This window comes from Diadema antillarum, unplaced genomic scaffold (assembly GCF_040938485.1).
Source record: "Diadema antillarum isolate AM-2024a unplaced genomic scaffold, OU_Dant_1.0 seq00000584_RagTag, whole genome shotgun sequence".
Classification (NCBI taxonomy): Eukaryota; Metazoa; Echinodermata; class Echinoidea; order Diadematoida; family Diadematidae; genus Diadema; species Diadema antillarum.
The window spans coordinates 307022-334950 of NW_027271518.1; the positions used below are offsets into that span (position 1 = coordinate 307022).

The window sequence follows — 27929 nt, forward strand, 5'->3', positions numbered from 1 at the left end:
CATCATCTTTTACCTATTGACAGTCAGTTTCAGTATGTGAATGCTGATTGGTATGAACAGCATCAGTTAATATGCCAGTTGGTGAATAATGTGTAATTAATGTTACTACCCACTAAATGCAAACGGCAGGTTCTACAGAATTTCTGGCTTCTACAGCATTGTATATGTGTGCTGAAGGAGCATAGTGTACCTAGAAAATCGTGTCTTGGTTTTGCACGCTTGAGATAGAATTAAATGGAGGACAACATTGTGAATTTTTGCCAAACCATTTTTTGTTGTTGAGGGAAATGAATGTATGTGTCCATCAAATTTGATAACAATGTTTTTGAATGTACATGTAGTTTATCAATATAGTGATAAAAATATCTCATGTATAACTGAAGAGAATATCAATGTACAAAGTAATTTCAGAGTACACCTGTAGGAATTTATGTTTCTGTAAAGTAATTGCATGTTTGGGGGCATAATTTTGTTTATACAACAGGTTTTTTGAGTCTCTAATGGCCAAGGAGCAGCGACGGAACCTGCGCGGGGCGCTGAACTATGACATCAGCCAGCACCAGTTCCTGTGTCCCCTGTGTGAGACGCTCAGCAACACCGTCATCCCGCTTCTCCCATCAGTCCACAGCCTGCAGAATGCGGCGCAGGAGGGCGCTGTCGCAGAAAGGTACTCATGTTACTTGGTTGTGATAGTCGGGTGTCCTGATATTCTTTCATGATAAGACATTTAGAGAGTTTTTCCTCGTTTTTTTGTTTGTTTGTTTGTTTGTTTTTTGTAGATATATAGTTTGTGGTGGAGGTTGACACCAGAATGAGATTGTGATTTGTTGTTGAAGATATGTGATGTTAAAGATTCTGTTAAATCTATTGCCATAAGTTGGTTTTTGATAGGAAAACAAAAATGTGGATGATTTTTATGGTGTCTCTTGTTGACTTTATGTACCTCTGATACAATCCAGCGTTTGAAAGTAGGAATGTGTGACAGTAGGAATATTCTATTACATTATTCCTTAAACGATCAAAAGTGACTGTGATATAGGTTCAAACTAGGCTATTTTCATCCATGGATTTTTCGTCCTGATGGTTGCTGCAGGAAATCTCCCGAGACCCCAATCAGCCTGCAGGAGTGGCTGGAGGGCATCCAGAAGACCTTACAAGCCTCCGCCCAGCAGCAGGAGTTTGAGACGGCTGCCACGGCAACGGGGAAGAACCAGGAGTCCGACGTGGTCCCGATGGAGTCGGGAGAAGGTGCACCGAGTGACGGTGCCGCAGCGGCTGGGGATGACGAGGCAGCCAATGAGGGCGAAGAGGAGGAAGAGGAGGACGAGGATGAGGATGAGGCAGAAGACGATGTGCTCAGCCATGGTAACGCAGGGGCCCACATGGAGGGAGAGGCCGCTGCTGGGGCTGGTGACGAGGACATGGGAGCGGTTGGCGGCGGGGCTGCTGCGGGTGCAGCTTGGGGTGATGATGTTGGGATGGAGTCCAAGGATGATGCCAAAGAGAAAACAGGAGCCGTGCCCGAGAGGACAGGGGCAGAAGGAGAGATTGGTGTGGGAAGTAAGTCTGTTCTCAAGCACTTCTGAGATAAAAAGGAAGTCAAGGGAAGATGAAGTATGAGCAAGGTGTATTGCCTTATTTGTCCTTGGATAAGTTAACTCGATCAGGGAGTACTTTAAATGTGGAAATATAGCATGAGCAAAGATGGGATCTTAGACTTGTCTGACAATCTATTTGATTTCATGATTCTTAGATTTATTTTTTCAGATGTATAAGCTGAAAAGGAAGTGGGTAATGATTGTCATCTTCTAAAACTCGTTTCTATGTCTTCCAAACATAGAAGGCAGTAATTTTCCTTGATAACCTGTTATTTTGATAATACAGTCTGCATTGATGCATTTCATACTTTCATATCAAAAGTGGTGACCTATTCTGTCAAGCCTTCTCCTTTTCTGAAAAATATGATACAATTTTGGTCAGAACTAAGAAAGCATTTTACATCAAAGCTAGCTCAATACTACCTTCCATGTTTATCTTTATTCATTATTAGTTGCTGATTGAAATAACAATTCTTCTGACACCAGATGTGTGAAGATAAAAATGATACATGCCTGCAAGATTCATGTTTGTTCTCTATCTGTCTTTGTTTCTCTCTATGTCTTTCTGTCCATCTATCTATCCATCCATCTTTATTTTCTGTCTGTCTGTACATCTATTTATCAATCTATTTGTCTATTGATTCTTGGTATATCTTTTTATCTATCCATCTTCATATCTATCTATCTATCTATCTATCTATCTATCTATCTATCAATCTATCAATTTATCAATCTATCAATTTATCTATCTACCTGTCTATGTATCTATTGATCTGTCTATCTATCTATCTTTCAATGTATCTATCTTGCAATTTATCTATCTATCTGTCTATCTATCTATCTATCTACCTGTCTATGTATCTATCGATCTGTCTATCTATCTATCATTCTATCTGTTTGTCTGTATTTCTATATGTTATTACCGTGTCTCTCTCTTTGTGTTTCTCCTTGACCAGGATTCATGCCATGCCAGATCCCATCATTGACCAGACTCCTGGCTGAGACAGTCTCCCAGAAGTTCCAGCAGCTCTTTCAGTTCAACCAGGTCTCGTGGTATGAATGACACCTCCTGAACTTTCCCTTTTACTTTGCCCTTCCTTGTCCTCTACAGCTCTCCTATCGTACATCCTGAATGGTAGCATCAAACAGGGAATAATCTTCCTGGTATCACATGACATGTAATTTGCCTTGATTTATAATATATATATGTGTGTCATGTTCGTTCCATAAGTTATAATTTACAATGTGTTTACTATGTATTGTGTACTGTGTTTCATCTTGCTATCTACTTCATGGCTGAATTTCTCCTTTCTAATTTTCTCCGAGACGCTTAGCGCTTAGAAACGTTGTAATAGGTGCTTTATAAATGATATTTATTGTTATTATAGCAATTTGCTATGCATTTTGGATATGACTGTTATACAGGATGTCATTTGTGTAGCAATTTCATTACATAGAATTGTATGCCATTTTGTTGAAAATATATGCCTATTGACTAAAAGTGCTATTCAAATTCAAGAAGGGAAATTTTCCCCTGCAACATTTCTGAAGATTTCAAAGGCCCTGGTAGACCTCAATCCATCTGTTTCCCTATAAATACAACAACAAAACTACCAAGTATCGAGTACACGTAAATCTCTAATGCTGATGCAGGGAAACTTTTCTGCTAATCATTCTGCATTATTTATGGCAGTTTCCATGTTCCTTGACTCGCTAATGCTGTCCTCGCATGATTTGTTTGAAGTTGGAAACTGTTGTTATTACTCACCTACATGTATTTTACTTCCTACTGCAGCTTGCCAATATCTGAGAGTGTGAAGGAGATGATCAGACACTTCACAAGATCAGCGTACACAGTAAGTTGGGATTTCAATGCCGAGTAATGACTGCACACGTATGCTCACACAAACTCACAATAGGTACATTGCACACGCACACACATACACACACCACACATTCTTTGTCATTAGGGCACTAACATTGAAGATTAACAAAAAATTTAACTACACCCAGTGTACTACTGTGCAAGAATCAATTGAATTGGCATTTAAAACTAAACAAAACAAGGAGACAAGTAAAGTATGGAATAGGACGGATTATAAATGAATAGAGATCAGGAATGCATTTGTCGTGGAGCTGTCAAAACATTGTGTCAAAATATTCTGTCCAAACATTCCCAGGTCGGCCTCCATGTGATGCCCAATGACGATGACAGGAGAATGGCGATCCTAGCCTGGAACACGTGTGCCTACTCCATCCAGGCCACAGGTGAGGTGAAATCAGGTTTATGATGTATTGATATGATAGCTTCCTGTCAGTGGGGAATGTACCAAGCACATGCTACTCTCAGGCAGCACTGTGTGAGTACTTTGCTGTAAAAAATTACTTTTGAAAAAGGTAATTTATTGCCCAGTATAGATATATTATGTTGTCTTTCAACCATCTCTTTAAGTCTCCTGTGATTACACACATGGATTGTGCAATACGGTGTTTGATGATGTTAAAGGGAGTTATCCCCAGATAGTAATAAATGCAAGGAGAGCAATTGTTTTCCTCACAACAGAATTATCCATACCTCTCAGTGATGATGGCGATGCTGTGATAATGATGATGATGATGATGATGACGGTGACATTGATGCTGCCGATAACGATGATGAAGATTACAATAATGACAGTGGCGATGCTGGTGGTGATGAATTGATGATGTTGATAGCAATGAGGATGATGACGATGATGGTCATGATGACGAGAATGATGATGATAAATTTACTAGTAACAATGACACTGACAAGTATTATTTGTTGTCATATTTTCATCCTCAGAGATTCAACTAAGGAACGAAGGGAAAGCCCTGTTTGGGTCACTATCACAGAGACAGGTAAGTTTCCAAATTACAGATTTCATTGCCTCTGAAATCTGTTTTTTGTTTCCATAAACATGTGATACAGAAGTGTATGTGTGTGTTTCAGTGTGTGTTTGTGTGAGTAGGAAGATAAAACTTGTCGTAAACACACATCCAACCACTGTTCAGGCTATACATCTAGACTTGTACAACATTGATATAATCGTAACTCCTATTTTTTTTCTCCAGTATGATAGATGCTTATTGATATATCTTGTATGAAAAATGTTGATAAACTTATGATACAATGTGAATTGTGCAAGCATGCAGTCATGAACAAATTTTTAAAGTGTTTGTGAACATTTTAGTATGAATGAGCTTGCATCAAGTGTAATGCAAAAGTTGTCTATCAATAATGAATACACATGTATACTGTATTTAAATGTGTTGCCGCTGTTATGAAACCCAACAATCACTCCTTTTCATGCGAAGTATAATATTAGAATACATAAAAGAAAAAAAAACATAAGATATCTAACAGCCTGATTTTTTTTTCTTCCAGTTTGGTTTTTCAGGAAAAATGAATGTGTGAGTTGTACTGCCCATATGACACACAGTTCATGAGGAAACAGTGGTGTGGGTTCAGTGCTTTAGTTTGCATGAAATACACTAGGATCGGTTGAAGGTGATGTGTGTCTCATAGTTGCGTTTTGGCCTTGCATTCGTTCAACCTAGGACGACTGCTTGCGTTGCCTGATCCGCTACGCTGTGGTCAACAGCTGCCTGAGTGACTACGCCCATGTCCAGCAGCATGCCATTAGGCTCCTCTCTGGTGAGTCTGTCCGCAGAGACTGACCTCAGTCCGAGACAAATTAACATAGGCTGATAAATTATTTTCCTCTAGATATTTTCCTGTCTTGTTTTTATTTTATTTATTTTTTCATGATGCTGCATAAATTTGGCACAAGTTCATTGCTTAACCATCTTTACTTAGCCCCCCCCCCCCCCCCAAAAAAAAAAAAAAAAAAAAAATCTCATGGTACCTTGACTCAAGAAAAGGTTGAAATATTTCTCTAAGGCCTAGTAAAGGTCTATATGAATCACAAGTAGAAAAGATTCGTAAATTTAGGACCATGAGGTTAAAGTTCATGGATTTAGGACAGATTGTGGTCAAATTCTATGGCTGTATAGTGTATGCAGTAATTCAAATGAGCATCTGAGTAAATTACATGAAACCAGGTATGAGGATGTACTGTGACAGGGCAATATTCTCTTTTTGGATCACCAGGAAGGACTTGTGAATTTGACCGGTCTTTGTCTGAAATTTCACGATTACCACAGTTTGTGGTGAGGTTATTTGCGGGTTTAATGCTTCTGTGTTAGAGGTCAGATGTGGAGATGAGACTCGAAGATTGATAAGAGGAATAATTTCGACGTTTAGTGCCTTTATGCCAGAGCTTAATGGTTGGAATAAAGACAGAGTTGCGATTGATCTTACGCTCAATGTATTGAGCGTAACTCATTGAATCAAGCGTAAGTTCAATATTGACTGTAAGTCCTGTTTCATAAGACACGCTTGATTTCAAGAAAAATCAAGCGTAACTATCAGTAGATTGAGCATTACTTGTGATCAATCACAAAGTTGTTTTATGAAACACAATTTGTGATTGATTGCAACTTGCAATCTCTATAAAACAGGCCCTTGGAATGATACCACTTTTTTTTTTTTTTTTTTTTTTTTTTTTTTAGGCCTTAACGTCAGCTTATTTGTTTTTGACTCATTCCTTGTTGGTTTTCCTCCACAGCTCTTTATCCTCAGGAAGCTTCTGTGACGTCACCGGAATCATGTATACTGGACATTGATATGTTTACATTACTAGTAAGTGCATTTATTCTCAAGTTGACTCTATAAGAGCTGTCAGTGATGTGCTGTGGTACCATCATTGCCTGTATATTAATGCACATTCTATCTTCTGATATTGCCTCTTCTCATGTATTTGTCACTGTTAGTCTTTTTTTTGTTGTCACAAACACCTCTTTCCCCTTCTGTACCACATCCCTCATTCGTAGACCTTCAAGGAACAGCATAGACATTGGAAGAGAAATTGCCTTTGAAATGAAACTGTTGTGCAAATTTTTTTGGAAGAGAGATTACCTTTGAAATGAAACTGTTGCGCAAATTTTGAAAGAATTATAAAGTCACGTGTAAATCAATATCATAATTTGCTTTTGGATGACTTGTATGGAGAGAGCGGGCCAGGAAATGGAAAAAAAAAGGCAAACAAATTTAATTATCCATCCGTTTTGGGATATAATTGTTTGCATTGCTCATCGGACTGAAGTAGGTCTAGTTGTACTTTTGATATATCAACTTGGATTCGAAGTGTGTCTAACAAAAAATCCTTATACTCTTTTCCTTGTCTTTATAACAGTTCTTAACACTAAAGGTTGGTTGTATTAAAATCACTACATGATGATTTTTGACTAGTAAGTATCAGTAATGTGATTTTTAAGATTTTGTCTTTGGTTGGTTATCATGTGAAAACCTTGCTTTTATACCTTCCATATGAAGTCTTATACTTACATTCAGGAAAAAAAAAGAGATAGAGGGAGAAAAAAAAAAGATTTTCATACCTTGCTGGCTCAGCTGTTATATTAATTTTTTTTTTTAATGGAGAGAGAAAAGACATTCTGTGAAGTCTTTTGCTTATATTTTGGGGTTAATCTGTCCACCAAACTTTGTTACTTTGATATGTCTTCTGTGCCTGCCCCACAGGTCAGTGTGTGCATGTCGCTGCCCCGGCTCTACAACAGCAATGAGAGGCTGTCCATGAGTCTGATGGGAGGTCCGGTGAGTGACCACCACCTCCTGAGGGTCGTCTTCACCGCTCATCTCGCCCAGATCCTCCTCACAGCATCAAGGGACATCACATGTGAGTAATGCAGGGTTGGTTGGTTGGTTTCATTTTCTATCTGACAAGATGGCTGGGTAGCCCATATTCAGCTGCACTAGTTGGTCTTCGATGGGGTCTAGTTAGATGTGAGGTAGACCATCTCACGGGGGTATGCACCATGTTCCTTGTGATGAATGAATGAAGCGGGATCTTTTACGTGCATGAGTTGTTACTCTCTCACACACGGGACCTCCATTTTATGTCCTATCCGAGCGACAGGGTATTTTGCCTCTTACCATAAGGGATGATTACACACAACATTGCTCAGCTAGACTTTGGAATCAAACCCCAGTCATTTAGATTGGGGTCTTGGGGGTCACCTGTTTACTCACGTTATACCAGGCCCTTGCCTGAATGGTTGCTTTCAAATAGCATTGAAGCTACTACTCTGGACACTTACCCTGGGCAAATATGATCATATCATAGTCATTATTAGCGTCCTTGGTTTGAGGGTTGTACAGGAATGTATTGGTCTAAACTTCCCAACTCTGCTTTTCTAGGGCATTCCTCACCAGCAGAGCTGTCAACATGTATTTTTGAAATGAAAATTATTATCTTTCATTTTTTAGCCTGCCTGTTTGGCTCAAGTGAGTGATTGCAGCCATTTGTCGTCCAGCAGGGAGGCCAAATTTCACATTTTCTTCTTTTGAAATTACAATGTAAAATTTTTATCAAACTCAACTAATTATCTCTGCGCGGAAGATAGAATAACTATTTGTTTAAATGGGCACCATGACCCCCTTGATGTCCGCTGACTTCATCTTTCAAGTGATAGGTTCTCCCCACAGGCCTGAATTCACGAAGGTGGTACAATTGAAACCATGATTTTAACCATGGCTTATGCAAATTTCTTCTGTGTGAATATGATTGACAGATTGCATACGCCAACAGATGTCAGGTAGCCAACGCACATGTCAAAAGGTATGCCTATTTCATGCTTATCTTAGACCATGGTCTAAGTTTAAACCACCTTCATGAATTCGGACCATAGGGTCTTAGATATCTCCCTTGGATACCTGTAGAGAGAAATTTCGCCTCTCAGCCATTAAGGATAATCTCTATTCATCTCTATTCATTCACTTTCATTTTCTCGTGATTTCGCTTTCTCTCGACTCTTCCTCGTAGATGATTTGGAGATGAATTCTCTGTCGGGTGATGAGTCGATGGAGGAGGATGGTAGCAATGTGGACCACAGCAGGGAGGGTCACCATCTGGTCCGAGTCTGCGAGATGCTGCTAGAACTGGCCGGGTAAGAACCACAGAGGAGCACCCAGCATGGCTTTCAGTCATATTCCGCTACTCATACCAAACCTCAGTGCTTAGTGTTGTGATGAGATCTACAAGATATCTTGATTTTTGCATTTAAAAAGTAGTTTTCCAACCACAAATCAGTTTGTTCACATCGTTAAACAAAAGCCCCCCCCCCCCCCTATAAAAAAAGAAAAAAATAATGATAACAATAATGATAAAATGTTCACATAAATTCAGTAAAAAGTACATAAGTCATGTGATGCGCAAACATCGGTCATGTGCCCATGTGAACATATCACATATGTTTACTCCATCCTGTACGTAAGTCAGATCCCTCATTTTTTCAAAGCCTCTCATTGCAATGCCTCATCCTTTGTTTTTTGATAACTCAGAATCCAATCAGGCATATCAACATTATTACTGCCACAGGCAGAGGTGGGAATTCAAGCATGCCATTTTAAGAGCACATTGCAGAAGTTAATGATCCATGCATCATTAAAATGGGGTTAACTTGCAGGGAAAATGTGTGCTAGTCTTTTACCCCAGGGGTTTACTATGAAATGTTGATGTGCAGAGGGTACACTGACAGTTTGCAACAGTGTGGCAAGCTGAATCCCAGGTAGAGTGGTGCCTGGTTCAAACTCCATCACAGGGATTTACATGGTAGAACAAAGCACACAGTTCTTCCCTCCTGTGACTTGCATTATTGACACAGCTTTGCCTGTAAGTACCATGCATACACTGTGTAACTCACAGAATTAATTCAAATACACAACAGTACACTGAAGCGATATGTGTTTCTCCAGATGGTTTCTCAGTTGACTCTTTCTCTTATAAATACAGATGTCTTAGAAATGAAATCTGTGGCGAAATAGTGATAATATTTGTCAGTCATGTTGGGATGGATGTGATTTAGATTTCTTATCTTTTCTGTTTATTTGGTATCCACTCTGTCTACCATGTACTGTTCACTGTCATCTTTTTTTTCTACATTTAGCTTGTTTTTTGCACATATAATTTTATTATTTTGTTTCATTTTCCTAATTTGTAAATTTTGTTTACGCAATATCTTTCCATTCCTTCTTTTGTTTCTTTCTTCCGGTTTCTTTTATTCTTTTCCTGTCTTTCTCTCAATGTGCTTTTTCTCTCTAGATTGGAGAGGGTGAGGATCCCCCCACCCCAAGGCTGGAACCTCCTCAAACACGTCCAGGTGGCTATCCTGCCGTTCCTCCGCTGCGCCGCCATCTTCTTCCACTTCCTCACCGGCGTGCTGTACCCAGCCGAACTGCAGAGTGAGTTATCAGACACTGACAGTCAGCTTTCGCAGGGTAGGGATCCGGGAGCTCTTTTACGGCTCACCGCTTCTTTCGGACATGACTTAGAAGTGACGTGAGGGTGCCGTACAAGCATGCCTTGAAGTTTGCATCCTCTAACCAATTTTGATTTTTTTTTTTTTTTATTCATTATTTTTCTCTTTTTCGTGATGTACTGCTGAGTAATCTTGGTAGCAAGAAAACCAATCAGTGTTTGACTTGAGAGGTCTACTTCTGATCAGGCCACCACTGTCAGCATGCAATGAAGTATAAGATTTGCCCTCATGTTGATAGCCCTGCATGGAGGCATCAGAAGTTGGGTGCATACTTGAAATAACACATGTGGGACTAATATGTTTGTTTAACAATGTCCCATGACATACCACTTTATTGTGGTTGTGTGAGAGTATCGAAAATGTCACAGGATATGATTGCTATGGCATGAGAAATCCAGCTGTGACATAGCAGTATATTTGAGAGGGAAAACACCACTCTTATGATTTATATCATGAAATTTGTGCATCTGTGTTTCCACTTATATAAATGTCCATACCATGGTTTATATTCTTTTTTTGTGTGTGTGCATTTCCTTTCATTTAAACATTATTGTTCAATATTCACCATGTCTAAATGTATCAAAGCTTGTAGTGTGATAATCTGCATTTGATATATACACCAACAATATTGTCAAGTGAAACCATAAAGAGGAAAAGCCCCTGAGAACATATATTGACTTTTTAAAACATGTTTGTGGTAGCATGATTCCTGTCTATGCTTCCTTGATACATTTGTGTTTAGCAAATATTTACAAAGAATGCATGAAGTTCTCATGCACTCGACCCATCGATTTAACTGGTAATACATCTGTGCGTGTTTAAATGACATAAGTGCAATCGTATGGTTAACCACGTTGGTTGTTCACTGTTGGGTGGTAGAAGGCTTAACGGTGCACCATGTATTCTTTCTAGGTATGTGTGTGGCATTGAAAAGGGCCTACCCAATCCCCAATTGGGTAGGCCCTTTTCAGGGCCACACACATACCCTAGAAAGAATACGTGGTGCACCGTTAAGCCTTCTACCACCCAACGTTCTACCGCCAAGGAAACCTTCAAAGATTTTATTGTTCACTGTTGCTCTGTGATTACACTCATCTCGATGATATCACATTGTATATATTTCTTCTTCAGGTGGCAGTCCACAATGTGTTTCAGAAATTTGAAGATAAAAGAGACTCGTGGCCAGAGAATCATTTCCACATTGACTAAATGAATATTCCATCATGTGGAATCTTTTTCCTGATTTTTCCTGTCAAAGTTAAATCTGTAACATCGGCAACAGCAGTAGCAAGTTGGCGTTTATACCAAATTGAAATTTTGTTGTCACAGCATTATTTCACACATTTCCAAAGTTAAAACTGTTATTCTGGATCAAGATACAATTAACCCGTTAAATGTATCCCGAATATAGTAGTAGTCCCGAATATACTCAGGCAGGTGTCTATGGGAAATATGTGTTACAGCAAAATCAGGTTGTCCTCAACAAGTTAATGTAAGAGCATGTTAGGTTTGAGTTGTTTTCATTGGCTTTAAATATTTCATTAGGCCCAGTCTGTGTGAATAAATGAGTTGAAATGAACTGAACTATTAAGCAATGATATTTCACATACCACCTTGGTACTGCTCAATTTATTGATGAAGTACAAGGAATATTGTGGTATAGATATTGGTATATTACACAATATTCAAGGTGTTAATCGTTTGTGTTTGTGTGTGGTCAGACCCTGGTATCGATGAGTTTGAGCCACTGTGCCAGTATCTGGACCTGCCCACCAACCTTGCCAGCCTCTTTGACTGCTCGTCACTCCCTCTCATGGAGGAGATGATCAAACAGTGGTGCTGTCATCCCGACATCAGGTCAAAGGTCACCCATCAGCACTCTGACCTTGTCAGGTGAGTTTGACAGGCAGTATCAAGATAACAGATACTTCATCATGTTTAGAAGTTTGGGGGCAAACTTCCAGAGGTATGAGGCGTTAAATGCATTGCATATACATTGTTCATCAGGCACTCTCACTTATCTCTCAGCCATTTTAAAGACCTTGTGGAGGTAAAAATAAGGGATGTGTTTGTGCCTGTCTGTTTGTGTATTTTCTTCTTTTTTTAAACTTGTTTATCAGGCTATTGCCATCATTTGGATTAGTTGTAGGATTGTGGCTGTGATACTTGAATTTTCCATGCCCGACTAATACCTTAGTATTGTAAAAGTGGAAATTTGCACGGTGTTGAAATTTTCACACATTTTGCATAACCAGAAACTAACGCAAAAATAAAAATACGCAAAAATTTTTCTCTATCATATGTTTCAGTTATTGATGTCTTGATTCCGCAGAATTTTAAAAACACACCAAACTTTTCTTTCCCAGCAAAGTGCGAAAAATTAGTCGCACTACAACATCCACTTTTACAGTTTTCCATCAGTTGTCATTTTCTTTATGTAAAGATTGAATTTGCATTTAATTGCCATGTAACACAGCAAAAGACAGTACATATCAATACCTGACAAAAGAGTATGGAAATGGTTTTGGACTTTGTTTTAATAGAAAAAATGACAGTTGAAGCTATGGTTTTAGTACTTGGAAGATGGAAGGTTGATAAAGATGATTGTGATCTGTTTGCTCTGATTGCAGGTATCCCCTCAAGATAAACCAACTTATTGATTTACCTCGGGACTACAGCGACCTCATGAATGACCGATCGTTATTTGCGTAAGTCCAAATGAATCCTTCAATTCCGTCATGCCATTAAACCATCAGCAAAAGTATGTGTGATTCTTATTAGCCATTTTGTTTGCATACTCCAACCACCTTTGCAATTTTAAGTTATTGTGAATCAGTAACCTTATAAAAGGAAGCAGGACCAATGAGAAAAGACATGAAAGAAAGAGATTATTAGTGCTGAGGGGTTAAGATGTGCTATGGCTGACTTTTCATTAATTGTCACCCTCTGTACAAATATATTTGTAAGATTGTAACTGCTGATCTACATTTTAACAAATATGTCTGAAAAAAGGGAACCAACAGAACTTTTTTTTCCCATACATGTTTGTTAAAATGTGACAATTGATAAAATCAGCCACAGCACAAGAAAAGACATGTTTTGGGGGCTTTTTTCCACTTTTGTCGTAAGTATATTGAAACCATTTCTTTTGAGCAAAATACTTGCGCACTGTTGGGGAAAAAAACAAAAAAAACCTGTGGCAGTACTTGCTTCCCATAAGCTCTTTCCCTGCTTGCGATCATCGATAACAATCGTGCTCCCCTGGGTCTCTTGCAGTTGCCCGCGAGGGAGCAGCACCCAGAGTGACAGCCGGGCCCCTGCCATGTGCCTGGTGTGCGGAACGGTGGTCTGCTCCCAGAGCTACTGCTGCCAGAAGGAAATCAACGGGGAGATGGTGGGTGCCTGCACTGCCCATGCCATCATGTGTGGGGCGGGGTCAGCCATCTTCTTGCGGTGAGTCCGACAACCCTAGCAATACACTTAAAGATTCAAAGAAGTCTGTGTGGCATGATGATAGTCACAGGAATGTCAGTTTTCAGGCTGCAGCCTATATTTTGAGATGCGGGAAATATCCATTTGATAGACTATCTTGTTTTCACTGAAGCTCTTGTCATAGGAACTTCTGGCCCTTTTGTACATTCTGATTGACATTTCTATCAACTCAGTAGGTTGAAAAAAAAAAAAAATTATTTGCCTCAACAAGAAAACCTGAGAAAGTCAATTGAAAGAATACTTAGAAAAATATAAAGTTGGGAATCTCAGAGGTGATGGTCTAAAGAAAAGACAAAACAAAACAAAATGACACAAGTGAAATGATGGGTATGTTTCTATGTGTTTTTTTTTTTCCATTTTCTTATTTCTGCACTTTATGTAACTCTAAGGCATTTGGAATAGAATTAATCATGGATGTCAGCAACAACAACGAAAAGTACCTCTTAGAGGTCTGGAATTTACGTGACTGCATTCTTTTCTCTCCATGTGAGTGGATGCTAGAGGCATTACTGACGGAGGAGAATCCTGGGTGTGTAGTGTACTACACACTACACACTGTAGTGCACTTATCACGTTACCTTCTTTTCATCCGTCAGCCTCCGTTGTGCCGTAGGCTCTCTTTGACTGATTGCATCTCTTCACCCTCACATGTTACGTCTGGCTTTGTAGATGGTATTAATGACAAGACAAGGGTACTTGAAGTTCTGCCGTTGTGATATTGAATAGAGTCGTTTAAGAAAAAAGAGAAAAGAATGATGATTGTTTTTGTGGGCTTGCAGGGTGAGGGAGTGCAATCTGCTATTGATGTCGGGAAGGAATCGTGGATGCTCCTACACCCCGCCCTACCTAGACGAGTATGGAGAACCGGACCCTGGTCTCAGGTGAGTGAGCGCTCCTATGTACCAGTCCCTCATTGGTTGCACCTTGAATCTGAGGGAATTGTGATCAGCAATAGTTATGCTGTTTCTGCATCCGTAAAGAAACCAAAGCCCAATTATAAATGTGGATTGAGTGCAAGCAATAATAATAGTAGAACACATTGGTGAAAATTTGAGGAAAATTTGGCTATCAATTCAAAACTTTTGGTGCTGACATTGCTGGATATTAAAGGAGACTACTACACTCCATGATGTTATCATGGACATAAATATACAGAAAATATAAGGAGAATTCCACAAAATATTATTTTTCATGAAAGTACAGATTCCATCGACTTGTTGCTAACTTGCATTAAGGGTAATATCATTCCCCCTGCTTCCTGAAAGAGGTAAGTCAAGCGCTCTTTCATTATGCTAGAAAAGTGAAAATATGTTACATTTCCTTTATATTTTCTTTATATTGTTGTCTATACTGATGTCATGGAGTGTAGTAGTATCCTTATCCAGCAATTACGGCACCGAAACTACAAGTTCATAGCTTTTTAATCAATTGTCCGATTTTCCTCAACTTTCACCGATGTGTTCTGCTAGTATCGTTGCTTTCATTCAATCCACATAATGTATTTGGACGTTTGGTTTCCTTTAATGTGAAGATTGGAAATTTTCAATAAGTAACAAGTCAACTCAATAATTAGGTGATCCGAGTATCCTCTCGGATCACCTTCTGTATCTGTACTGATTCTTTGTTTTTCTTCTTCTTTATTTCTCCGCAAAATTTGTGTAGAGGTTAGCTCAGAAAGTGCATTGCCTATGAATGTCAAACTTATACCATATATGTATCGTGTCACAAAGACGACAGATCTAGTAAAATCATTGTGATCAGTCGACCTTGACGTCACTATGACGTCATTATATGAAAACACATTCTCATTCATATCTCATTAATGGAATGGAATTTTTCAATGAAATTTACGTCACATATACAGTTGAACCTCTCTTATCCGGGCAAGCCGGGACCGGGGCTCATCAGGATAAGGGATTTGGCCGGATACGGGAGACTCGATGCTTTATACACGTACATATATATACATACACATGTACTGATGTAGCCCATTGTAGTACCACATGTAGTAATGTGTATACTGCAACCTTTTCATTGTTACACTCAGTAACAGACCCCAAAATAGAGGTTTGTGTTTGCAAGAATGAAACCATTTCCTTTTATAAATTCTTGGGATGATTTACCTAAATAATTATTAAGAAATGTATCAAGTTTATGTAATTCATGTGTGTTTGTGTAGGAGTTCTCAAGGAGTTGGGAATCCCCCTTTCCTCCCGTAATTATTAAAAAAAAGATCACGGCGAGATTGCGTCCGTATAATAGAGAGATCCGGATAAAGGGAGGCCGGATAAGAGAGGTTCAACTGTAGTTCAAGTCAAGCTGATTGTACTCATGTTTTCAAAATTCATCTATACCCTTAAAACGTGCGCATACGCGCGCGTTGAAATATTTGTATGCTCCAATCGAGCTCAAAATTTTTTTGCACACGTTTCAGACCATTTGGAGTATTTTATGAAAAATTGAAAAAATTGAACGTACGCGCGCGCATATACACACGCACAGCTCATATGCAATAGAAATTTCCTGTTTTTTTACTTTGATCGGATGTCTGAAATGTCAAGGAATATTTCTACCAAGTCAAGTCAATCCGACTCAATATGACGTCATACGGGCCCGTCAAAGTTGAAATTCCGCGCGCGTGTCAATGGCGATATACAGTGCAACTATGCCAAAAAACCGCCAATTTTAGATCCGATTTTACTCTTCAGGATGGACGGTGACCCCCAATTTTCTTTACATATTCTGAAAGCTAATGAGTTGTACATGTCATTTCATTGGTTGGCGATGCTGGAAAAATGATTAAAAGATATCAAATTTATTAATGAAATAAAAAAAGTAAATTTTCAAAATGATGTCATCAAATTTCAAGTTCACTCGAGTGTATCTCACTTATCCTTTGCCAATTTTCACCCAGATTTCAGTATGTTGTAGCTTATTAAATGCTCTTTCATTAATGTCATAACAGCATTTTGATTGGATGACGGCATCACCTTGTAAAAATGGATTGAAAGTAATCTTGTCAACTTTGACTAGTTTACGTGTTATCTCTATGGGAGTGCAGTTTTTCTGGAAATGAAAATTGACATGACTGTCTTTTTCGAGCGCTAGCTCACTTATGCTTCGGTGAATTTCTCCCAGATTTTAATATGTTGTAGCTGAGACTTTGATCTATCGGAAGTGTGCCCTTTATTTTTTCATACGGTGTCGGCATCACGTCCAAAAACTTGGTTGAAATTAAAGCTTATCTTTGATATATTTTCATATTCCTTTCGTTTTGCAACTTTCTTTGCAATAACTCAAGAAAAACATACCTTATCTCCACCATATTTTGCACGTTTAGTTCATGTCACGTACATTATTTCATAAAATAGCAACTACTTGATCGGACACCATCTTGGGTATGTAAATTAGGGTCAAAGGTCATAAATGTTTTATCCTGTATCTTAGTGAATGCATGTCCTATCTTTCCAATATTTTGCACACGCAAAGACCATGTTACAAGAATCATTTCACAAATTAACCACTTTTTGCTCAGATGCCATCTTATCTGTGCAAAATGGGGTCAGAGGTCATATGTACTTCTTTGTGTATCTTCGTTATGACGTGTTATCTCTATGGGAGGGAATTTTTCTAGATGTGAAAATTGACATGATTGTCTTTATCGAGCACTAGCTCACTTACCCTTCCGTGAATTTCTCCCAGATTTTAATATGTTGTAGCTGAGACTTTGCGCTATCGTTTAAGTCCTCCGTTTTTTCATACGACGTCGAAATCATGTCGAAAAACTTTGCTAGAATTAAAGTTTAGCTTCGATGTATTTTCATATTTCTTTCTTTTTGCAACTTTCTTTGCAATAACTCAAGAAAGACATTCCCTATTACCCCCATATTTTGCACATGTTTAGCTCATGTCACGTACATTATTTTATAAACTAACAACTACTTGATCGAACACTATCTTGGGTAGGTAAATAAGGGTCAAAGGTCATAAATGTTTCATCCTGTATCTTGGTGAATACATGTATAATATTTTCCATATTTTGAATATGCAAAGACCATGTTACAAGGATCATTTCACAAAATAACTACTTTTTGCTCAGATGCCATCTTGGCTGTGCAAAGTGGGGTCAATGGTCAAATATCCTTCATTCTGTATCTTCGTTACAGTGTATACGGAATATGGTACCAAAGATGGCAGACCTGACTCCCTTTTCTAATTGAGAATCCAAACATCACAAGGCCAATGTCCCTAAACACAGATGAAACCTGTATGGTCATGCCTATTGGGATCAGGACTCAAATCATTGATTTTCGAAAAATCGGATCACCTAATTTGTCAGTGCTGTTGACAAATTCCATATCTAGTTTATTTTGATTTTGTATTTTAGGATGGAAGGACAGGACCAAACAGTTAGTAGTAATGAACAATGCAGCACTGGGAAGATAAAGGAGATATACGTGACCAGAAACAGCTGGTGCTATTGTTATCATATCATAATACCAATGCCCAAGAGCTGAACGTTTCAGAATCACGGCTGTTGTGCAATGAACGTCAGTTTTCTGTCGTAATCGAGAGAGAGAGGAATATTCACCCACCCTGTATATTTCGTCGGTTCAATGCCAAAAGGCCCTTAACTCTGTACAAAGTCTATGTGTTAAGGGCCTTTTTGCATTGGACTGACGATTTGTTCTGGTGACTGCATAGTCTCTCCCAAAGTGGTAATAAAGAAAATCACATTTCAGATCACAACACTGTCCGAGTAGAAGTGAAAGGAAATGATCAAGCAAGACTAACTTGTTTGCAGAATCTCAAAGCGCAGATTGTATATCTCTTTTTATGCTTTCTGTCTGTGTCTGTAGGCGTGGGAACCCCCTCCACCTCAGCAGGGAGTGCTACGGTGAGCTCCACAAACTCTGGCTCGCCCACGCCGTCCAAGCTACCGTCAGTCGCCGGCTTGAGGGCAGCTCCCCTCTCATGAACTGGCAGAATATGTGAATTGCCATGGCAACCCCCATCCGTTTGGCCAGCCCTCTCACACAATCTCTGCTGACACGCAAGAATATATCAGTGGGACTTGTAGTAGGAAATGCCACTTTTTGGGGTGTCATTTCTTTCCTACTACAATACAACTATTCACTCACTTGGTTGATCAACACCCTGGGGCCCTCTTACCATGTGACTAGGTTACTATGTCAACCATTTGGCATTGCCAAGTATACGCTCACTGGGTATTTCAGTCATATTGATGATATTTGCAATAATTTAAGTGAAAAGCTTGGTGTACGTCTATCTATGAATTAAAACCCATTGAAATTGTGAGGAGTGTTTTTGTTTGTTTGTTTGTTGGTTTTTTTTTTTTTTGGGGGGGGGGGGCATTTTTGTTTTTTCCTTGAGTATACTCTTCTTAGTTTAAAGGGCAATGTAGATGGATTCAAGCTCGCTTCTCTGCTGAATGTGGCATCACCAGCATGCGAGACCAGTACCACGTCAACATTGCCATTAATCCCTCTCACCTGCTTTCATCTTCTACTGCTTTGAGGTGCCGTGATAAACGTGCAAGGCACAAGATGCTTCAGGGCAAACCCAATTGTCCTTGCTCTGGCTTTTCCAATTATGGAAAGTAGCCCAATCATTCTCAGCAGGAGTTAGCAGAAGACCTACAAAGCAGCTTTCTGTCAGTGCAATTAAGTGCCGTATCCATGGAAACGCTTTACAGATACCGCGGTAAGCCCATCTCCTGCTACGTCAGTAGGTGAGATCAGATAAGTGTTTTGACATTAGAGTGTGTCTTAGAAATCTGTTTGCTGTATGTGCCATACATGCAAACACATATATTCACTATAGATATATAGATTCAGTCAGATTGTTTGTACGTTTGTCCTATCTTTGTGCTACAAGTTGATTAGAGTAAAAATGTCAAATCACTTAAAATCTTGGCCTCCCCCTACCAAGGTTAGAAAGTGTTTTGTAGAATTGGGCACTTGAAGAATTACAATGTATGCTGTTTGCAGTAAGGCTCAGGCAGATAGTCAGCAGCAGAGAAGGGGTACGCTTCAAATTTCAAAGGAGTGCATATTTCCAGCTTAAATCATCTTTCACTGTGGATGTGTGACAACACAGATGCATGCTTTCATTTTGTACGACTCTCTTACCCTTCAATGTGTATGTCCCTATATCTTGGTGGCAGATTTCAAAGGTTCTACGTCCATGTACGTCCATGCAGTATTTTGATGCACACAAAATTCCAGAGAATGGACTGGGCTGTGTCTGTAATACATGAATGCTAGTTCTCAGTATAATCCTTTCATTTCATACCATACTAACATAACATGCTGTATTTTGTGTTTGTGTATTTGCGTTTAAACCTATAATCTAAAGATTGACTTCTAGAAAAGAGCCAGGAGGGTACTGATGTTATGCCAAAGACTGTAGTGTGTGATGATGCGAACATGGGCATGATTTGCGCCAACATGTTTCAGTCCATCGTCTTGAGGTGTGGTCATTTCTTATCAGTTTCACTCGAATAGATTTTGTAATTTGCTGGTTGTTTGCTTGGTAGTACCCATGCGTTTTTTAAAATAAACCCTCATGTTTAACTGTTGTGATAGCAAAACAACCTACTTTTGGAAACTTTGGAAATGATTATCTCCTGCATGAGAGTTCACATCACATAGAATGAAAAGCATTGAACGTGAGATAAAATGCAGTCAAAATTCTGCAATGTAATACATGAATATATACCTATGCTCTGTGCAAGCAATATCTCTTGCTTGTATTCATTATAGCTAATTTTTTTTACTAGCTTCTCAAACAAATGCATATTTTCATAAATCTGAACTGTGTATACAAAATGTCTGACCTGTTGTCAGATGAACCTGGAAAGGTGTGACATCTTCTAGAGTGAACTATAAAAGAGACATTGACTGACGGAGTAAGCTACATGAAATGTAAATACTGAACAGTAAGAAATACTCTAAAGGGAGTTCATTCTGTGAAAAAAGCTGATGATAACCCAAATCCTGAAGTGAAGTGATTCTGGTTTATTCCCAGCGGCACAAGGAACAGTTGGTGTGTGCCATTGCATTAGCCTAAATCCAGCAAAAAGAACTCTCATCGAAATTGGACAGATGGACAGTGTTTGTTTCATTTCCATCTGAGATGATGGCTGGAAAGCCCATATTCAGCTGCAATAGGTAGTCTTCCATGGGGTCCAGGTGGATGCGAGGCGGGACCACTTCACCGGGTTAAACACCCTGCTCTTTTCGATGAGTAAATGAAGCAGGATCTTTTCCGTGTATGAGCTATGACTCTATCACACACGGGACCTCCATTTTATGCCCTATCCAAGGGGACGGTATGATTACACACAACGTTGCTAAGTGGGACCCGGGAATTGAACTGGAGTCCTTTAGATCATGAGGCAGATGCACTACCGACTAAGCTAACTCACTGCCCAGTGGCTGGTTTTGTTGGAGTGGCACAGTCAGACGTGACATTGGCCTAGTTGAGCTGCTGTTTGCTTACCTGCAGGAATGTTCTGAATAAACTGCTGTACAACGAGAAACATTCGCGCCATGAAACCTTTGGCGAATGGCCAACCATGTTTTGTGTACCACATTGTTCTGGCATTCAATGCATTGGCTAGAAAAAAAAAAAAATATGTGTGCATTTTACTTTTGCAAATATTGCCCCTCGCAAAATTTTTTGCAAGTTTCATCCATGCAGGTTTAATCCATGCAAATCAGTGGGAATGAATTGTTTACCATTCACATCGAAATGTTACAATTATGTACTGTAACAATATGGCAATGATAACTCTAAGGATGAAGAGGGGTTGTAGTAGCTAAAACTATTGACCAAAACTGTGATTTCGATAACATTTTTGTGTACCGAGACGTGGGAGAGTTGTACGGCAGTGACATCACCATTTCAGACAGGCGTGTGCGGTGGCAACCAATGTCAGTATTTGGTGGAAACATGAAACTTTAAAAGTCCAAGAGACTCTTAATAGATTTTTTTTCCCAATTGCAGTAAAGAGACATGAAAGCAGCTAAAATGGTTATTCGTTATGGGATGAACCCGACTGCTCACAGCGCCAATTTCATCGCAGACTTGTACTTGCAAAAGTTTTTGGGGAGAAAAAAGCTGCACTGTCGATAAGTTTGCCTGGGCCCTGTTGCATAAATAACCTGAGAAAAACTCTGGTTAGAGGCGGGTGCCTACCTAAGTTTCATGGTTAGTCAATTTCTCTGGTTAAAAAAACTAAGGTTACGGTATATCGGCTTTCTTTTATTCAAATAAACTTGGACGAGGATAAAATGCGGAAGTGCTAGTGATTTTCTCAGTTTTACGCTCCGCGCTCAGCTAGCGATCACCGCTACGCGCTGTCTAAATGTACCATGTACAATGTACTGTAGTACATGATAGTATCGCACTGTATGCTGTCGCTGCCACACAAACATAATAGTACGAGTAACGGTATGTCCGCTAGCGAGCTTGCTAGTGCTACAAGCTTCCTGATAGCCAATCTGGTTCTAATAAGTTTTCGGAAATATTAAGTTATGAGTTATAGGGATTTATCTGTGATTCTGGTGCAATACGGCATTATGGAAGCTGAGATATCGACATGGATACGAAAGTGCAAATGCCCTACACATCTACAGGCACAGTAAGTACCTGTATGTAGATCTAACTCAACTGTTTAATACGGCTACATCTAACTGTTAACCCCGGGGCGCTCCTTCACATAGATTACTGTAACGTTAGCTTCGTTCGGGCTGGTCGCAGTGAGTTTGTACCTAACGGTTACATCTAGTCTATGTTACAGCTACTTGCAGTAGATCTTCCTCTAATACTATTAAATCAACCTCTTTGGTGCTACCTTCATTCACGTATCTAGGGCTCTAAAGTCAGGCCTTCTAGAATTTAGAACTAGATTGTTCTAGAGTCTAACGTTAGATCTAGTTCTAGTAAAGGCTACGTCTAAGTGTCTAATGAGTAGATTCTAACTAGGAAGTAAGAACCTAGCTGGATCTGACGTTAGATCGATTAGTACATTGATAAAGGTGATACTATAGATAGAACTAATTTATAATTAGAGAACTAGATCTAACTGTTAGGCCTAGATCTATAGTAGAGTCTACTAGCTGTTCTACTGCGTTTCCGACTCCTGCACCGAAATCTTCCAAGAAATGAATGAACTAACAGTGCGCAGTAGTTCTCCTAGTCCAATTTCAGACTGAATTGTTTCCAGAATGGCAGCCTTGGTAGCTCTGAGTCTAAGTGGGGCTAACCAGAGAAATTTAGATTTAACCTTTGGTCAGAGAGCTAAGGTTAAATAACCTGAGTTTTTTTAACATTAACCTGAGAAAAAACTATGGTTAAGCTTTATGCAATAGAAAAACTCTGGTTAAAAATTCTTAACCAGAGTTTCTGGATTTAACCAGGAAAAAAACTCTGGTTAAGGCTTTATGCAACAGGGCCCTGGAGTGTTTGTCTGTTCTGGCAGGGCACATATCATGTATGTGGTTCCATGAAATTTGCTCCTGCAACAATTGCTCCCATGAAATATCTGCACACTGAGCCAAACATGAATTCTACCCACTAACGTATAACCCTAAACCTTAAAACCCTATCACAACCCTAACCCTAAGCCTGTTGAGAAAATATGGCCGGAGTAACTGTCGGAGGAGCAAACGTTGTGTGTGCACCTCTTGAGAACCAAACATTTCTACACCAAACAGAGCCGCCACCTTCAGTAATGACAGAGTTCATCCACCTCAAACTCCCCACACTTTGCTAGGCACTCAAACCACCAAAATGAAATGCATTTTCACCTTATGCAGTATTTTCACAGGGTATCTTACAATATCGAATGCCTGTAGGTTCCTCTTTGCTTGTCAGATTGTTTTCAAGCTAATCTTGTATATAAAGTGAATGTTTACATGACAGTGGACAGTCTCATCTAGCTTTAAAAGAAAACAAAAAGAAGAAAAAGAAAAAAGTGTTTTTAAAGTAGATTCTGTGTTCATATGTAAATTTTGCCATGTGAGACAATTGGCTTATTGGTGAACAGAAGGCCAGGCTGCTTATAATGTATATTCAATGTATATGATATATACTAGTGAATTTAGTGTGATGGGGGCACTTGATTTTCATTTGTTTATAAACATTAGGATGCAGTCTTACATTTGCAAATGTTGTCTCCCAATGTGTGTATTGTATTCTTTACATTGTACGGCTCTTTATCACATGTGGAATTGAATATTGAGACTCCTAACTGGTGTGTCATTCAACATTTTATGTACCGCTACATGGTTCATCGCTGATTTGCAATACTGTGGGCTCTGAAGCCCCGGCAAACTCTGCTTTCACCGCATAGTCTTCATTGTAAGTAACATCTCATGTTTATTCCTGTCAATAGCAGGTGATCTGTGAAGGTCTTGGATTCCTCGTTTATTGGACAGTTTGACAGCGGCTGTTTATTGTGGCAGTCTTTACATCTGGCACCTTACATCGAGAGCTTTGCTCATTTTGTTCTCATTTATTTTATTCCCCAAGTGTTTAATCTAATCAGTGCAGAATCAGCAGAAATGAATCATGACATGAACGATGATTGGGCTGTGTGTACGGACATGCAGTTGGTTGTCAAGATAGAAAAAAAAAAAGGTGTACAAATGGTATGTGCCAATGCTGCTGTGGCTTTTGTATTGCCTTGATGATGTGTTTTGTTACTCCTATAGATGCATATCCATCAAACGGCAGTGATTGTGAATTTTTTTTTCTGGAAAATTGGGCTTTTTTTTAGCCAAGTCAGGGATAAACTGTAAGACTAGAGACATTCGTGGTATGAAACTTTCATGAATTTTAGCCAATGGTCTTTTACGCGCATGAAACTTTCCCAAATCGGCACTGGCATTCAGTGCATTGTGTAGATAGACAAAAAACTTTTGCGCACATTTTACTTTCACAAATCTTGGATCCTTGCGAAATTTGCGAAAGTTTCATGCACACACACAAAAAAATTTGGTTTTACAGTGTATCTCTTTTGTTGAAAATTAATGGAAAGATTCTTAAAAGTTTGCTGAATTATTTGCTGCATTTCACTGCCTTTGGGCATTTTCCTGAATGCTTCTTCGTGCGGAGAATTATTAGTGAAAAAATTTTGTACCTCTTATCTTAAAATGACGCCATTGCAACACATGTGCAGTGGTACCACAGAAGAATTCTCGTTCTTTCAACCATTCTTGCAGAATGATTTCTAGTTTGCAGAGTTAGCGTAGGAAGACGTCTCTAGCTAAATATATATCGTGGTGTGCGTGCATAGAAGATTATTCTGAGAAGAGCGAGTGAAATTCTGGGACCATGTGGTAAGCGTGGTCAAAGTCTGAAATTTCATAGGGCTCACAATACCTCAGGAAATTTTCGATGAAAATAGGCCAATTTTTTTGGTGCATGCATAGATAGTTATTGAAGCGAGAGAAATCTGAGGAAGGAGAAATGTGGTATTCCAAATATTTTGGGAGCATTGAAGGATTTTTGAATGCAAATTAAAGTAAGTTCAAGGACAAGTGGACAGAAAAGTTATTAGAATGCGAGTGGTCCTGGATGAATCATAGTCCGATCGTGGAAGTCGAGGATCGAGTACTGAGCTGACACCGAGTACGGAATAACAGGATATCTGTACATTTTCTGACACAAGCTCATAAGAAGAAAAATAACACACAAATGGAATAAAAAACAACAACAACAAGTTATGATATGATAACCAATAAAAAGATGAATGATTGATGATAAAATTGTGGAATTGCTGATGTAAAAGTCAAGGACCAAAGGTCAGAGTAGAGTTCAGAGGTCAGAGTAGAGTTAGTGACTTATCGGTAAGATAAGAGGGGGAACAAACAAATTACAATGACAGCTGGTGTACACATATGAAACTAATAATAGTGGAAATAAAATGCATGATAGATAGAGGCATATCTTTTGACATCAAGTCAGATTTACCAAGTATTGAGAAATGCATTTCAGCATTTGGTGCAATTTTTATTGTGAAAATGATGAGATAAATGTAGGTGAAACAAATCAAACTGAAGTAAAATGTGTACATTTCTTTCTATATGCATATATTATGTTGCGTGTGGGATAGTTCTATGAGTAAGTTTTGAAAACACAGTTTAGTCTTTGAGGTGTAAATTGTTATTGCCAGAGTATATAGTGTGATGCCATACCTCAAGATGCAAAGCTCATATTTCATGGCTGAATAAAAGTTATGAGAGTATTGAAATGATTGACCACATTTTCATCCGATGTCAATGTTGGTGTTCATATGTCTCCTTTCCTGATTTCAGTGTTTTATAATCTTGGGTGCTGAAGATTTGAAATATATCACTTTTATTATGACCAGATAGGCACTTAACATGTTCAGATGTTCTGGAGATACTGACCCAATCATCAAACAAGCTATGAGAGGAGTGTTTTTGCTTGCACAAAAAGAAAAAAAAAACACACAGAAAGAAAGAAAAAATTGAGGCCTTTATATGCAAGGTCAGTGATATTGAGACACTACTTCATTCTTTCGATGTCTTGCATCCATACCATGGAATGTCCTTTTTTTTTTTTTTTTTTTTTTGCTCTCTCTTTCAAAATGTAATGTCTGTGGCTGGTGGGGTTTAATTGAATTTAACTCTAATCTTGGCTCACACACTTACATGTCTTTTTTTGTCTTTTTTTTTTTCATGGTTGAGTTGTCCATTCCACACAGACACTTCTTCAAACATAAGCGATGTAAAATCCATCTGTGGAAAGCTGGAACTAAGTGTGTACTTCAGAGTTCAGTGGTGTACTATCCTAAACTGTGTTTAAACCTGCAACTGTGTTTGAGAAAATAGGTGTGTTCTGGGCCCCATTTCATAAAAGAAGTTAGGATGGCAACTCTTGCTGGAATGGCAACTTCCAATGGCAACAGCCAATCAGGAAGCTGGATTCTTGTCGTTACTATGACAATTGCCATTCCAGCAAGAGTTGCTATCATATCAACTTTTTATGAAATAGGGCCCTGCTGTTCCAGAGTACTCTTATGTGATTGCTTGCCTCAAACAAATCACTTGAACTCTTCGGTGTGTATTCAAAAATTCTCAAGCATCATTAAACAGTTCTCAATTTCTTAATTTGCTTCAATAGGTTCGTTGATTATGTGTAGTTTTGGATGATTTTTACCCACTGCACTCAGCATTTAACCATACAGTGGGATGTGTCTTGATCTGTTACACTTTGTGTTTTGCAAGTAATTGAATTTAAGACAAATGCACACACACTCCCGCCAGCAAAATTATGCAGGAAGATAGTACGGTTGTATACACTGTTTATCTAGCATAAGAGCATGGCGACATAAATATTCATGAGTGGTGCCTTTGGGGCGGTCCCCCTTAGGTGACAAAACAGTCATGTGACCAGGTGCGCCAGTTTTGGCGAACTACCATTTTGACCACTATATAAAGTTCATGTTCTTTCTGTCTTGCAGTGCATTTGTGCAAGGTATAGGTATACTTCTTTCACTGACTTGGCTTTCAGACAAAAAAAAAGAACAACAGAAAAACAACTTGTCATTTAATTGTACTTTTCTGTAATATGTGATTGGTGAAGAAATGTGGAAATGTGTTGGTGCTTTCTCCAACTCGGCCCTTTATATCAGACAGACCTTTTGTGTCGTGGAATAGCTAGCCTGTATGACTGTCGATAGCCATGCAGTGGACATGAATTTGGTATGGGAACCTGCAAATAGTCTGAATATTTATATCAAGATGCATGAAGTTGAAATTAAGAATTCTCTTCATGTGTTGCCATAATATTCTCAGACATGGTCAAGTGTGGATATTGCTATCTGATCAGACTAGATTTTTTATTTATTTTTTATTCAGTTTTATTGTTTTGGGGCACTGCATTTGCCCGAGAATAATGGTAATGATAAGAAGCTGTCGACATTACAGATCTCATGTGTGTGGTTTTCTGCATGTTTTTGACATTCAGAGTGTTATTCTTCACAGATCTTATTATGTATAGCAGACATGCAAACAATAAACTTTACCATATTTGGTAACATCATATAGCTTGAAACTCCGTGTAATGTGTTCCTTGTAATTACATGCTAAATGATATATCAACAATATGTATGCATGTGTATGTCTGTATCTGTATGTTATATATATATACATGTATATGTATATTTGTGTATGTATGCATGTATGTATATATATGTATGTGTGTATGTATGTATGTACATATGAATGTATAATTGTGTGTAAATATACATTATAAAGAGACATACACAGACCTGCAGCATAATTTTTTTTATTTTTTATTTTTTATTCTGACTGAAGCTGGAATAGTTATACTGCAATTTGGAGCTGGTGATATCAATTCACC

At 38.8% G+C, this 27929-nt stretch overlaps 1 protein-coding gene across 1 annotated transcript in view; it reads left to right on the forward strand.

The window, feature by feature from the left end:
• Positions 1-18861, forward strand: part of LOC139735532 (E3 ubiquitin-protein ligase UBR2-like) — a 63771-nt gene extending 44910 nt beyond the window's left edge. The window contains exons 34-49 of the mRNA XM_071646288.1: positions 485-667; positions 1094-1560; positions 2555-2651; positions 3394-3454; positions 3779-3866; positions 4423-4478; positions 5178-5274; positions 6248-6321; positions 7219-7375; positions 8522-8645; positions 9800-9939; positions 11738-11909; positions 12647-12724; positions 13293-13469; positions 14288-14389; positions 18368-18861. Coding sequence (XP_071502389.1) covers positions 485-667; positions 1094-1560; positions 2555-2651; positions 3394-3454; positions 3779-3866; positions 4423-4478; positions 5178-5274; positions 6248-6321; positions 7219-7375; positions 8522-8645; positions 9800-9939; positions 11738-11909; positions 12647-12724; positions 13293-13469; positions 14288-14389; positions 18368-18503 — 2209 coding nt within the window. The 3' untranslated portion in view covers positions 18504-18861. The remainder of the gene's footprint in view (positions 1-484; positions 668-1093; positions 1561-2554; positions 2652-3393; positions 3455-3778; positions 3867-4422; positions 4479-5177; positions 5275-6247; positions 6322-7218; positions 7376-8521; positions 8646-9799; positions 9940-11737; positions 11910-12646; positions 12725-13292; positions 13470-14287; positions 14390-18367) is intronic.
• The last annotated feature ends 9068 nt before the right edge of the window (positions 18862-27929 follow it).